The 13,791-nt window shown below is 64.2% G+C and overlaps 2 protein-coding genes across 2 annotated transcripts; one reads left to right on the top strand and one right to left on the bottom strand.

Annotated features, from left to right (window-relative positions):
* The first annotated feature begins 4,487 nt into the window (after nt 1-4,487).
* LOC104341624 (gap junction gamma-1 protein) lies at nt 4,488-8,185 on the top strand. Its single transcript, XM_086465956.1, has 3 exons — nt 4,488-4,509; nt 6,811-8,015; nt 8,115-8,185. The coding sequence occupies exons 2-3, from the start codon at nt 6,836-6,838 to the stop codon at nt 8,183-8,185; spliced, it is 1,251 nt and encodes a 416-aa protein (XP_086322082.1). The 5' UTR covers nt 4,488-4,509; nt 6,811-6,835.
* A 2,055-nt stretch (nt 8,186-10,240) lies between these two features.
* On the bottom strand, nt 10,241-12,033 carry INHA (inhibin subunit alpha). Its single transcript, XM_086465892.1, has 2 exons — nt 11,667-12,033; nt 10,241-10,974 (listed from the first exon to the last, which is right to left on the bottom strand). The coding sequence occupies exons 1-2, from the start codon at nt 12,031-12,033 to the stop codon at nt 10,241-10,243; spliced, it is 1,101 nt and encodes a 366-aa protein (XP_086322018.1).
* Nucleotides 12,034-13,791: the final 1,758 nt, after the last annotated feature.

Below are 13,791 nucleotides of genomic sequence, written 5' to 3'. Positions count from 1 at the left end.
TTGCTGCGGGGCTCCTCGCGCTAGGCATAGCGATAGGATTAACTGGATGTGTGCAAGGGCTTCCCCAACGCGCTCCTCTGCTCCAGCACTGCAGGCAGCCCTGACTGATGGCTGCGTGGGAACAGGGGTTGCGTAGGAGAGCCAGGGTTTGCAGAAAGGTGTGACACCTGTTGAACCAGCTGCAGATGTCTTCTGCCTGTCATAACCCTGAATGTGCAGTCACCCAGCTGTGCTCTTAGACACTCTCGATTTTCCTCTTCTTTCCTCTCGCCTTTCCTGGATGCACTTGGCTCCAGCACTCAGCTGCTAGCATGGAGCAAGGCTGGTCTGAATCTCAGCATTCCTCTGCCTGTATTTGCCTGGAGCAGGCTCTTCTCAAGGTGTGTGTAGCTGGAGGAGTGCCCAGGCCTGGAGTAGCCACAGGGCTTTGGAGACAGGCTCCAGGCAGCTGTGGGCTTAGGCTTCAGCCTGGCAGTGGCATGAGCCTGAAGCTACCACCACTTTTCCACAGGCTTATACCAGCCCTGCCTTACTTTTCTGTTCAACTCATCGATGAAAATAATGCCTCAGTCACGGGTTTGGCTATTTCAGTGCTTCCTACTCTATGTCTCTGCCCTCTAAAGCAGTACTGCCTTGAGCGTGCATAGCCTGCGGGTTAGCTGTCAGCCCCCTTGCACTACGTCTGACTAACGAAGTCCTTGTTTCTAATCAAACTGGGTGACTGGCAGGGACTGGTCATTTACTTCCAGCAGAATATCCCTGCTGGCCTCGTCTCTAGGGGACTGGAGCTGTGGTAGCAAAGGGCACACGTTCCTTGCGGCTCACAGACCTGCCCGGCCAGCTTCATCCCTCCTGTGGGTGCCAACGCTCCTTACCCAGCTTGCAGAGCACTGGCCTGGGGCCGTGTAAACCCCTTCCCGGTGGGCTGTCCTCCAGCTTGGCTGGCAGGGGAAGAGCAGTGAGCGCAGGCTGGGCTTAAGTGCCACATGCAGTACCGGGGTGCTGACTCCTGCCAGCACCCAGGAACTGGGAAGGAGACCCTAGCAGGAGGGAGGTGAGATGGGGCTGTGCCCTGTACCCCTCACTGTGCTGCATAATCAAGCAGGGGGAAAGGGACTTTATTTTGAAGCCATCCCAGCCTTCTCTTGGCCTGTGTTGCAGGGGACAGTCATTGCCCTTTGTGCTCCTGCGACAGAGCATGCCTCTGCCTGTTATCAGACGGTTATTAAGCTAGTTGTGGACCTGTCCTGTATCAGAACAAACAGTCCCTAATAGAGCTGTCTGAGCCCTGTCCCAGTGCCAGACGAGTTGTTTAATCTGGGAAGAGCATGTTTGCTGCCACACACTGCCCGCCTGTGGCCCTGCTCGGAGAGGGTGGAGCTGGCTTCCTCGCCCCTTCCTCGCCCCAGCCAGGCAGGGTCCACACCGCCCCTGCAGCAAACATGCCTGGGGCGCCAGGCCCTGCCATCTGCCACGCTGCCGCCATCCCTGGGAGCAGAGGCAGTCATAGCAGGGCCCTGCCCGTCCTGCCCTATCGATCGGAGCAGGAGCTGAGGCTGCTATCGAGAGCAGCACTGGGCCCCATGCTCACCCTGGAACCCCGTGTCTGGCGGCCAAGGCAGGGTCCGGTGGTGGAGACCCAGAGGTTGCCTCTGTCGAGGCTCTGTGGCCGAGCAGCAAGCAGGGGCTGCTTGTGGGAACTCTCGCTGCATCCCCCCTGAGCTGTAGCGTTTGTCCCAGAAGTGGATGTTCTCCTTATCCCTGAGGAGGGATAAGAAGACTCTCCCTCAGCCGTTATCTCCTTGATTACCGTCTCCCCTTGCTCTTGCTAGGCTGTGCAAGCCACCCTGCCGTGCTCCACACACTCACTCCAGCTCTGGCCTCTGCCCCACAGGCTTAGTGGCTTGGGGCTGATCCTGGGTTTTGTGGTTTGTGACAGTGCGCCTGTTTCCTCTGCAAAGCTTGTCTCTGAGCTGAACCCCACAAGGCTGCTGGTCTTGCACACCCTTCCTGCCCATGATGGGCCTGGGCTCCGTCAGCCTCAGCTGATGTGGAAAAGGATGAGGGTGGGCAACACCCTTCGCCTGCCGCCTTCCTTTCCCAGCTGTTGTGGGTTTGCCCTCTGCCCCAGCCTGAAAGGGTGATGCCTCTGCAGGCGCTTGGGTGTTGTAAGCTCAAGATGAGGGTAGAGCCCGGGGACACGCAGGGCACCCTCATGGAGGAAACAGGAGGGTTCTGACGCCAACAAGCACAGTGGCGCCCGTCCACGGTGGCTGTCTGACACCCGCCTCTGGGCCTGGCCTCCCGAGGCAAGCTCTGCCCTGCAGCCCAGGCGTGGGCTGAACTGTGCTGTGCAAAAATCCTGCCGCTGCAGCAGCCGTACCTGGCCCCGGCCCAACAAGCGGCTTTGTTCTGGGTGCAACGGCCTCGATTTGCAGGGCCTCCGCGGGTCACGCTCTCCAGTTACATTAAACTGCTGCTACGGGGGCTTAGTCTTGATGTGCTGAGCACCCGAGCCAAAGGGTCACGTAGGTCCCTTACCCCTGGCAAACTTCTTGGCTGCCTGGGGGTGAAGACAGGCTGGAGGCGAGACCTGGGAGCACTTGAAAACGAGCGGTGACTGTGAGCAAAGAAAACTCCAAGCTGCTTTAACCGCCTGGCAAGAGCAGAAGGTTCAACACAGGCTGTGTGCTGCTTCCCCTCCCCAGCAGGTCCTCCCCAGCCTGCTGGGACACAGCCCTCACACCAGCAGCACCCTGCTCTGCTCCCACCCCTCTGTACCACGCTGCGGGTGCCACCTGGCTGCAGCCCCAGGCTCCCTCCCAGGCCCTGAACGCTTCCCTTCATCCTTCCAGAAGCTTGGCTTTCTGCACTCAGCTTGCTGTCTCCCTGCATCCATGTCTGCCGGTTGCTCCTGGCCTGGGATGGAGGCTGTGCCCAGGGGTTGCTGGATCTGCAACACGCATTTCCCCTTCCAAAAATGTTAATGCTGCAGTTGCATGTGGGGGGGTGGGATTCAACAGAAAGAGTTTCTTCATGGCCAGCTCAAATCCCCTTCCTTCTGCTGCAGCTTTCCCGCTATACAGCTTGAAGCAGCCACCTGGGAAGGACCCATCCACGAGCAGGAGGGAAGGATTGAGCAAGAGAGCCCAAAGCGGGGCCCTTTCCCCTTTCCTCTTGTGCACGCACCTGTGCCCATGTTGGGGTGCAGCACACCGCTCTGGGGGGCTCTAGTTGCCATCCTGGGTGAGAGCACCGAGCCTGTGCCAGGTGCTGGGGCAGCACCGTGGCGGCTTTTGCTGAGTCAAGGAAGCGGCAGGGGAAGCAGCAGGGCTGCCATTACACCGTGGGCCCAGAATAACCAAAACCCCTCACCGGATGCAGCGGCCATGCTTCCCACCCTGCTCCTTGCCTCAGCCACCCGGCCTCAGCCCTCCTACAGCAGCGCTGCCCACAGCAGGCGGGTGGAGGTGTTGGTTTTTTCGTGGAAACCCTATTGCAGAAGGGAGAACATGTTTCAGTGGGAAGAAGCAGCGTTTCATGAGCTTACGCAGACACCAGCTTCCCCCTAACTATTTGGGTTGCACAAGACAGCCCTGCATTCCTCCCCGGCCCCACACAAGGGCACGAGGACAGGGTGCTTTGCCCAGGATGTCATGGGCGTGGTTGGCCCAGTGAGGGGACTCAGCCCCGACGAAAACCCTCAGGGCCAATTTTAGCAGTGCAGAAAGTGAGTGGCCAGGGTGCTCTGAAGGAGGAACAACCCACGGTGCCAGGGTGGTGACTCAAAGCCACCGCTGCCATTGCTCCTGCCCTGGGAGAGGGATGCTGTCGCCCAGGATGAGCAGTGGCGACTCCCCAAGGGCACACCTGGAGGTGCTGCGTGCTCAGCCTGGTCCTGCTGCAAAGACCTGGCCTGGGGCACGACAAGCAGCGCAGGCTTCAAGAGGTTTGAAGCACATTCCCCACCGCACAGGCACCTTCGCTCCACGTCCCCACCACGCCTGGGGCCGCCCCTCCTCTGGTGCCACCGGGTCTTTCCTTTCTTCCCTCCTCTCTTTCCACTGGGAGAGGAAGAATTCGGCATTACGCGGGGCAGGGGGTGATCGTGCGGGAGTCTCCCACGGCCGGAGCGCTGGCTCCCTCCTCGCCCCCTGCGGCCAGGCTCACCGGGGCTCCTTCGGGAGGTGTTGCGCCTCCCTGAACACCAGCCGCGGGCGGGGAGGGGGCCGGGGCCGGGGCTGGGGCCGGGGGCGGCAGCGCCCCGCCCGGCGGCTGAGTCACTCGGCGGGCTCGGGACCGGCGGGGCCGGGCCGGGGCAGAGCGGGACGGCAGCTCCGCGCCAAGTGTGGCGGCCGCCGGTCGGTGCGGGGCGGTCGGTGCGCACCGGCGGGCGGGCGCGGGGCGGGGCGGCCCCGGGCCTCTTTGTTCGGCGGGAGGCGGCGGCGCGCCGCCCCGCCGCTTTGTCCGCCGCTTTGTCCGCCGCTGCCGGCGGGAGCCGCTCGTCCCGTGAGTGGGGCCGGGGAGCGGCGAGGGGGGGCTGCGGAGGGGGGGGGGCTCGGGTCGAGGGGGAGGTGTCGGTACCCCAGGAGGGCTGGGGGCGGGGGTAGCGGGAGCCCCGGGTGTGGGCGGGGGTCTGCGGCCAGGGAGGATGGGGGCCGCTGGGCTGGAGGTCCCCGGTGGGCTGGCGTCGGGTGGGGCTGGGGACCCCGGCAAGGCTGGGGTTGGGGGGCTGGGTCCCCAGGCTGGCAGGGGTCCGTGGGTCCCAGCGTGGGCTGGCGGGGGTCAGTGGGAGTGGGGTCTCCGGGTAGGCGGGGGGCTGGCGAGCCCTGGGGTGGGCTGCCCGGCGCTAGGGCGCAGGGGGCCCTGCTGTGGGTTTGGAGATGGGGTCCCTGGGCAGGGCAGGCTGGGGCAGAGGGGCCTGGGGGCGGTAGGGCTGGGGTGTAAGTGTAGGGCCTGGCCAAGGCACGTGGTGCTGGTCCTGACTCATGGCGTGGCCAGGAGATGGTGGGTGGCTTGGCCCCCTCGGCAGAGAGCCGGGCTCTGGCTACCTGCCCCGGGTCAGGGGAGAAGGTGCAGGGAGCTCTGTTCTGCCCTGGCCATGCCCCCAGCAGCTCCTGACCCACGTTGCCGTCCGTCCCTGTGTCACCTCTCTGGCCACCACGGCAGCGTCCATTTGTGTGCTGCTGCTGCTGCTCTCCCTGGGCTTGTCAGCTCCTGGAGCTGCCCTCCTGCCTGATCTCCTTGCCTTGTACCCTGCCCCAGCCCCTCACCCTGGGGCCAGGGCAGTGTGCTGCTGCCAGGCAAGGGCTAAAGGCAGGCACAAAGCATCCTTCCTCCTGTGGAGACCTGGGCGATAGGGCCTTGCACCAGGGAGACAGGGCAGCAGTGAGACCTTGCAGGGTGCTCGACCACAGAAGAATGGTGGTCCTGATGGGCTGGGTTTGGGTCCCTGGTGCCGGCCCGTGTCCCCTCCCGCAGCTCAGCAGGCTCTGCTGGGCACCAGGCCATTAGTGAGAGCGTGTCCCCTGCATGAGTGCTTGTGCTGGAGGGGCTTTTCTGTTTAGGAGAGGTTGCTCAAGAGGAAGGCTGAGCTAAGCCGAAAAGATCCTCTTATTCTGGACAATAGTGGCGTGAGTGCAGCAGGAGCCATCATCCGCAGGGATGTGCCCTGGCCAGAGGCGATAGGTTGGGGCTGGCTGGAGGGCAGGCAGGGCAGGGGGGAGGCTGGGGTCTCTGTGGGGACATGTCCCCTCAGCTCGCCCTGGGCAGCCGTGCCACCTGCTGCGCTTGCATCAGCTCGTGCTCAAGCTGACGAAGCCAGGGATGGCAGTGGGGTGTCTCCTCCTGTGTCTTCTTCTGTGGCTGGGAGCTGCGGTGCAGTCCTTGTAATTTCCTCTCCGACCTCTGGTGTCAGCTGCTTTGCTGGGACTTTGTGCAATTCCTTGGCCGCCCCACACTGCCCCTCGCCTCCTGCTCCGCTCCCTCTGGCAGCCCTTGCCCTCAGGCTGTGGGGTGCTACAGGCACCGGCCACCACAGGCTTCAGGGGCTCGTAAGGATTGGGGGGTGGGGGTCCTGCAGGAGGGAAGGCACAGCACAGAGGCTTGGTGGGGCAGAGTGGTGCCACGTCTCTGCCAGACCTCAGGGGAGAGCTCTGCAGGCTGCAGAGGACCTGGCTTGTGGGCATGTGGTGGGGGATGCTGCTCAGGGGAGCCCCCCTTGGCCGGGGCTTAGGGCTGGCAGCTGCAGTGGACCAAAGGGGCTGCCAGCACCCTGCCATGCTGCCTGTGTGTCGCCTTCCCCCGGGGGCCCGTGGACCCCCGTGGGAGGGTGTGGGTGCTGGCGCAGGGTGTGGTGCTGGTTGGGGACCTGCCCAGGACCAGGTGGCAGACGGGTGCCACGGCACGGGGGTGGAGGAGGCTGTGTCTGTCCCCTCGCCCTCCCCAGCTGGCGCTGCCCGGTGCTGCCGTGTTTTCCCTGGCTGTGGCTGCTGACTCTTCCCCCAGATGTGTCCTGCAGGGGATGAGAACACCGTAGCCTTTCCCCTGCTCCCCGGGTCCCCTCCACCCACCTGGCTGGTGACGGAGCAGGACGCGGGCAGGAGTGTGGTGAGGAGGTGCTGGGCAGGGGACATGGTTTTGGGTGCCCGCGCAGCACTGTGTTTGTGGAGCTGGTGGGTAAAGGAAGGGACGTGTGTGCTGGGAGAGGGGAAAGGGCAGATGGGCAGGGCTGGAGTGGAGGCTGGTGGTTTGAGGGGACCTGGTGAGGCGCATGTGGGTTTGCTCAGTGCCTGTTTGCCTGCCCTGCAGGGTTTGAGCCAACTGCCTGGCCAGGATGAGCTGGAGTTTTCTGACGCGGCTCCTGGAGGAGATCAACAACCATTCGACCTTCGTGGGCAAGATCTGGCTGACCGTCCTCATTGTCTTCCGCATCGTGCTGACGGCTGTCGGGGGCGAGTCCATCTACTACGACGAGCAGAGCAAGTTCGTCTGCAACACGCAGCAGCCCGGCTGTGAGAACGTCTGCTATGACGCCTTCGCCCTGCTCTCCCACGTCCGCTTCTGGATCTTCCAGATCATCATGGTGGCCACACCATCGGTCCTCTACTTGGGCTTCGCCATGCACCGCATCGCCCGCATGCCCGAGTCCTCGCGGCGCCAGGCACCGGCAGCCCGGCGGGCACGCATGCCGGTGGTGCGCCGGGGAGCCGGGCGGGACTACGAGGAGGCGGAGGACGATAATGAAGAAGACCCCGTGATCTTTGAGGAGATCGAGGTGGAGAAGGAGAAGAGCCCAGAGGGTGGAGAGAAGCACGATGGCCGGCGCCGCATCAAGCAGGATGGGCTGATGCGCGCCTATGTCCTGCACTTGCTGTGCCGCTCGCTGCTGGAGATGGCTTTCCTCTTCGGGCAGTACCTGCTGTACCGCTTCGAGGTGAGCCCCTCCTACGTCTGCAGCCGCAGCCCCTGCCCGCACACCGTCGACTGCTTTGTCTCCCGCCCCACCGAGAAGACCATCTTCCTCCTCATCATGTACGCCGTCAGTGGGCTCTGCCTCTTCCTCAACCTCTGTGAGCTCGTGCACCTCGGCGTGGGGCGCATCCGGGACGCCCTGGGCCAGCCTGACAGCCCCCGGCTCCCGGCTGGTGGCAGCCCCGCGCCGCAGTACCCCAAGAAAGCCCCCAGCGCACCCCCCACCTACCACTCGCTGAAGAAGGAGCCGCCGCGAGCCCCGCTGCCCAACAGCCGGCTGGACTACCGGGAGAGCCTGGCCCAGGCAGCGGCGGGGCGCTTCGCCCTGGCCGGCACTCCCCCGGCACACGAGCTGGACCGGCTGCGCGAGCACCTGCGCCTGGCCCAGGAGCACCTGGAGGTGGCCTTCCACCTGCAGCCACTGCCGCGGCCCCCCAGCCCTGCCCGCAGCAGCAGCCCCGAGGCCAACGGCATCGCCGCCGAGCAGAACCGCCTCAACCTCGCCCACGAGAAGGGGACTGCCGCCTGCGACAGGACCACGGGTGAGCCGGGGAGGGGGATGGACCTGGCTGGCTGGGGTAGGGGCGTGGGGGGCTGCCCCCGGGCTCCCCCGGCGAGGGGAATCTGTTCCCTCGGGGCAGGTGCTAACCTACCTCTTGCTCTCCGCAGGGCTGTGAGTGCCACCAGAGACGACGGCGGTGTCTGCCAGTGACGGCCGCCACCGCGGGACGGGCAGCCTGCCAGGAGCACAGGGCAGAGGGTGCCGCATGCCTGCCTGGCGGGGCTGGCTGGGCAGCCTTGTCCCTGCGGGCAGCGGCAGGGATGGGGGCCTTGGGGAACGTTCCTACTTAATTTTCACAAAGGGAATATCTTACTTTTGTACGTTCTTATAAACTCGTCGGTGTGTGCACCCTGGCATTTTTATACTCTGCTCCCAATCTCTGCTCTGGGTCTGTGCTCCTCCCCGTCTCCCATTTCACCCCCTTGTCCTCCTCTCTCACCCATTTCCCACAGCATCTTCACACCTCCCTCTGCCCTCCCGTGCCCGCTGCCACCCACTGCTGCACCAGCCGGCGCTGTGCACATGCAAGCTGTGCTGGTGATGCTGGTATTGCCCCTGTGGCGTGAGGATTTAGGGGGGCCAAGCCTGGGGGTCCCGTGGACAGGGCGCTCGGCACACATTGCGCTTAAAGTGGGGCGGGGGGATAGAAGGGGTCCTGGTGACATCGCTGCCGGAAAGTGCCAGTATGGCCGGGGTGCCTGTGCTGCACGGCATCCTGGCACAGGGTTGCGAGCTGTGGGGCTGTCCTGCTCAGAAATGTCTGTGCAGAGGGCAGGGACTGTCCTTCCCACCACCTCTGCCCCGCTCCCGGCCGGCCGCCCTTGGACCAAAGCCCATCGCCTCCTGCTCTGGCCATGAGGCTGGGACCCCTTGTGTGGGGCCAGACCCTGGGCCCATGGTGGGGGGATACGGTGCCCCAGGGTGGGGTCAGCCAGGAACCAGCGGGGCATTTCTCATCATCTCAGCCTGGGTCACACAAGAATTTTTGTAGCGTTGTTTTTTACTCGGAAATGATTGTCACTCTGTTTTTTTCTTCTTCTTTTTTTTTTTTTTTTTTTTTTTAATATCTATATTAGTAAAGGCTGGAGACGTTTTGTACTGAACTGCTGCATCCGGTCGTTCGGGAGGAAGGGGTGGGAAGGGAATCCTGCACGGCTGGGCTGGGACCTCCCCGCTCACCCGGGGTGACTCAGTCGTTCCTGCGGAGGCGGCTGCGGCTGCGGCCGGGGCAGCCTCCGTCAGCCTGGCGGAGAGGGATTGCTCCGTTTGCATTCCTGTGTGGTCCTGTCCCTGGCCAGGAACCCACAGAGGGACTTCCCTGTGCCTCCCCGTCCTGCTGTAGCCGGGAGCGGAAGGGATGCTGCCCTGCCCTGCGCTCCCCTGCCCCAGGGTCAAATCAAACCCAGCCATGCCATGCCGATTTTGGCCAGCACACCTCAATCCCGTCTCTGGGACCCTAGGTCAGAGCTGGATGCCTTTTGCAGCACTTACCCGTCCCCTCCTTCCTCCAGCTGAAAGCCCCCCGGGGAGCTCACATCCCACAGACCACAACAGCTCTGTGGCTGGCTCTGATGGAAGCTAGTGTTTCCAGGCTGTTTTGGTAAAGGGCACAGGTTTATTTGCTCACTGCATTAAGTTTTCCAACAGGCTGTGCTGCCGGGTGAGGGCTTGCTTGCAGCACCACGTGTGCTGCCAGCCCTGCCACCGGTGCGAGGTCCTGGCATGGGCTCACCCTGGCACAGCCCGTCCTTGTCCCCATCGCTGCCGCGGCAGCCTGGCCCTGCCTGGGAGCACGGGGAGGCTGTTGCACTCTGCAGCAGGAGCCGGATCCCAGTCTTTTTTGGGGAAGGGGGCGGGGTGTGGGAATTGCTGGAGGGGACTGGGTGGGGACAAATGGGGGCTGAGCTGGTTGCAAACACCAGGCTGGCTTCGGCAGGGGTTGGTGCTGCTGCCAGAGGCTGTGCCTGTCGCAGGCTTGCTCTGGGCTGGGACCAGCCCCAGGGGAGGTCTGGCAGCTTCACCATACCTGGGGCAGCCTGAAACTCTGGCTTGTCCAGGGGAAGGTGACCCAGCCCACTCACACCCACCCCCCCCACCCACCCCCCTCCCCCAGGTCCCTCTGGTCCCTGCGGCATGGGGCTGAAGGTCCCCTGGGTAAGCGACTCCTGGGCAGGATCATGGTCCGGGGCCGGGCTGCGGGATGCCCTAGACGCAGGTGCAGTCCTGGGCCAGGATGTTGGGCACCGTCTCGTACTTGAAGGAGTACCCACCGTCGGAGGTGGTGCGGACGCGCAGGGAGCGCATGGTGCCAGGCAGGGCAGCGCAGCAGAGCTGCACGCCCAGGCGGTGGCTCAGCCCGTGGCCCTCGGCACAGCTCCCATGGCAGTAGTGGAAAACAAAGCTGCTGGGATGCACGATCCAATTGTCCCAGCCCAGCTCCTCGAAGGAGATATTGAGGGAAGCCCGGCGGCAGTTGGTGTGGGCGGCCAGGTCCTCGGACGGGCGCTGCAGCAGGCTCAAGGCGGCTGGGGACCAGGGCACAGCAGAGCGACGAGCTCGCTCTCTGCCCTTGGCCCGGGTGGTGGCCACCAAGAAGGGCATCTTGTCCACCTCTGCCAGGCAGGGGCAGCCAGGGCAGCGCACCAGAAGCACGAAGAGTGGCTGGGAGAGCTGGGGCAGCAGCGCCGGGGCAAAGTGAAACACTGTCCAGTACTCGGGTGTCTGCACTGCCATGGCCGTCACCGGCACACGGCCCTGCGGCAAGAGGGTCAGCACATCGGGAGCCGAGTGGTTGGGGGCGGCCGAGGGTCCTGTGTAAAACCAGAGCTGGGCGGAGGTCACTGTGCGGCTCAGGGTGTGTGCCGAGGGCTGGAAGAGGTAAGTGAAAATCCCTTCTTCCTCCAGCAGCTTGTCTGGCTGTGTGGGCTCGCAGGGCACATCTGAGAGGAGGGGAAAGATGCTCAGGGTGCATGTCCAAACCCGGGGAGGGTCCCCAATGCCGGGCAGGAGGTGGGATGCTGCAGAGGGCCCCTGGGGTGCTGGCAGGGCATCCAGCTGCTGGCATGGGCTGTGGCAGGGTGTGGGGGAGCTGACGTCTAGTGCCTCACAGCAGCCACTGCACCATGCCCCCCAGCTGAGCTCTGCTGTGCACTAGGCTGCCCCCATTCCCCAGTGTCCTGCCCCATCTCCCAGTGTCCTGCCCCATAGCTGGTCATCCTGCCCCATACCACAGCATCCTGCCCTCTCCCTTAGTATCCTATCCATTTCCCAGCATCCTGCCCCATTCCCTAGCATCCCACCCTGTCCCACCCTGCCTGCTCCTCGGCCCTCCCCATCTCTCCACATCCTGCCTGGCCCAGCTGATCCGCAGCCTCTCAGCACCCACTTGTGCCACCTGTCCCTCTCCCTGCCTGTGTCCTGGGTTGCTCTGCCTGTCCCCGCCTGCTGTACCTTTCCACCTCCTGGCTCTCCACCAAACCTCACCCGTGCCGATGCCCCAGCCTGATGTACCCTTTTTCTCTTCTCCCATGGACGACCACAGCAGCCCCACTTTCTTGCTGCATCCGTGTTGCCCCGAGCCCCCAGCCTGCTTCACCTCTCTGCCCTCTCCATCCCACCAGGATGTTCTCACCTGTGGAAGGGAAGAGGATCACTTGGGAGGTGTCCTCCAGCTCCTCTGGCTCGACTTCTGCATTTTCAAGGACATCTCTCCGATGCACCCTCCTTGCTTCCTTCTGGGGCTCCTCCTGGAGAACCGGGGGGCTCAGATGCTCCAGCACCCGAGACCGCACCTTGGCCAGGATGAGCTGCCGGTCAGCACCAGCCCCAGTGCAGCTGGCCAGGGCGGCGGTGGGCAGCATGGCAGGCAGCAGGTGCAGGAGGAGCAGCATGACCATAGGGTGAGTGTTGGGCTGGTGGCTTGGGGGGCTCTGCCGTGGGCTCCTGCCTGCCTGCCCAGCCCGTCTGCCCACTGTGCTCCCCCCAGGGTAGGGTGGCATTGAGATCTATCTGACACTGACGCAAATGTCTGCTCGCTGTGAATATTATCTCTGGGCAGCGAAAGTGCTGAGACGTCTGGAATGTGAGGACTGCAAGGACAGTGTGGTCTGGAGGGGGGGGACGGCGCCTGGACAGGGGGGTGTGTGGGGGGATGCTGCCAGGGACAGTGGGTGCATGGGGCTGGGGAGGTTGGGCTGTGGGCAGGGTGCTGCTGGGGCTGGCGGGACGGTGGGGGCACCCTGGGCCAGCATTGCAGCTGCTGGTGCTAGGTGCCCCCCATGGTGGAGGAGCTGCAGATTTGGGGCTTCTGGGGGACAGTGGGAGGTGGCAGTGGCTGTGCATAGCAGGGATATCTGGGCAGGGACCTGTTGGGGTCCAGAGCCCTGTGAGGCCCTGGGCGGGGGGGGGGGGGGCGGGCTGGACACCCTCCTGCCAGGGATGGCTGGGACATCTCAGAGTCACGGAGCAGCTGGGATGTGAGGACTGGCCCTGGGGAGTCAGGGGTTGTGGCAACTCCAGGGCAGCCTGGAGGCTGGCAAGATCCTGGGCACATGAAGCAGGAGGGATGGCAAGAGGTCCCTATGCTGCCTGGGGCTGGGGAAGGCTGGGCCAGCTTCAAGGGAAGGAGGAGAAGAGGTGAGGGCAGAGCCAGGCCAGCTGGAGACCCTGCAGCAGTGCCAGGAGAAGGATCCTGGGGTGCTGTTCAGGCTGGCTGGCCGCGGGCTGGCTCCTGGGGTGGGAGCTGCAGGAGGGGTGCAGGCTACAAGGGGACCCAGCGTGTCCTGCCCTTCCTCCCACCGCTGCCTGTGTGAACAATGCCAGGCGTCCCATCCAGCAGCCCTGCCTGCCCTACAGGGTGGTGGGCAGCCTCCGCACCCCCTCCCATCCTCCTGCAGCCCAGTGTCCCACATAGCATGGCCTGTAAGGCACATCACATCCCTTGCAGCCTGGCATTTGGTGCAGCATCCAGTGCAGCATGTCCAGTCCTGTGCAGCATGTCCTGTCCCACTGCAGCTGGGTGTCCCACGCCATGCACCCCGTGCCGTCCATGCCAAACTGTGCACTCCATGCTGTGCACCCTACACGACATGTTGCCTCCTGCTGCTGGCTGACCCAGCACTGAGGCACAGCTGGTTTTGCAGCACCCCAGATCTCTGGAGGTGCAGCGCTGCCTGCCCGCTCTGGGCCGGGTGGCTCCTGCTGGGCTGCTATACATAGGTAGGCCAGCCCTGCCCCGGCAAGGCACTGAATGGAGCAGGCTCAGTCTTATCAACCCAGTGTGTCATCAGTGGGTATTTTTGGGGACAGCAGCTGCAGGCATTTGTAACGTTTGGTCCCTGCGCACTGACACCCAGGAGCGGAGCTGGGGAAAGCGGCAAGAGCTGGGTGCCGGCACTGGGAGACAAGGGGCAGAGGCGGCGGAGAGAGGTGTGTGTGGGGGGCAGGGAACTGGGCTGTGGGGCCAGGTGATTGGGGGAGGGGGTGATTGGAGGGGCAGTAGGGCGGCCGAGCCATCAGGGCTATGTGTGTCTGCAGGAGCTGCCATGGGGTGGCCAGTGGGTCAGGGGAGTGTGTGGCTGGGGAGGTGGCTCTGAATGGATGCACTGTCCCGGGGGTAGGGGTCTGGCAGGAGAAGCTGGCCCTGGTCCCTGCACCAGCCCTCTCCCACCACCCCGTCTGGCTTATTCAGGGAGTATGTTCGTTTCTCTTCCCCCTGCCCAAGGGAGGCAGAGATGCCTTTGCCCCAGCCCTGGCCG

Source organism: Leptosomus discolor, chromosome 5 (assembly GCF_034619465.1).
Source record: "Leptosomus discolor isolate bLepDis1 chromosome 5, bLepDis1.hap2, whole genome shotgun sequence".
Classification (NCBI taxonomy): domain Eukaryota; kingdom Metazoa; phylum Chordata; class Aves; order Leptosomiformes; family Leptosomidae; genus Leptosomus; species Leptosomus discolor.
This window is presented reverse-complemented; position numbering and strand designations above follow the sequence as displayed.

Excerpts from the sequence above, each read along its gene's own strand:
- INHA (XM_086465892.1), bottom strand. The coding sequence starts at position 12,033 with ATGCCACCCTACCCTGGGGGGAGCACAGTGGGCAGACGGGCTGGGCAG. Across the intron at positions 10,975-11,666 it reads GATCCTCTTCCCTTCCACAG|ATGTGCCCTGCGAGCCCACA; the intron begins GTGAGAACATCC and ends CCCTCCTCTCAG.
- LOC104341624 (XM_086465956.1), top strand. The coding sequence starts at position 6,836 with ATGAGCTGGAGTTTTCTGACGCGGCTCCTGGAGGAGATCAACAACCAT. Across the intron at positions 8,016-8,114 it reads CGCCTGCGACAGGACCACGG|GTGCTAACCTACCTCTTGCT; the intron begins GTGAGCCGGGGA and ends CCCTCGGGGCAG.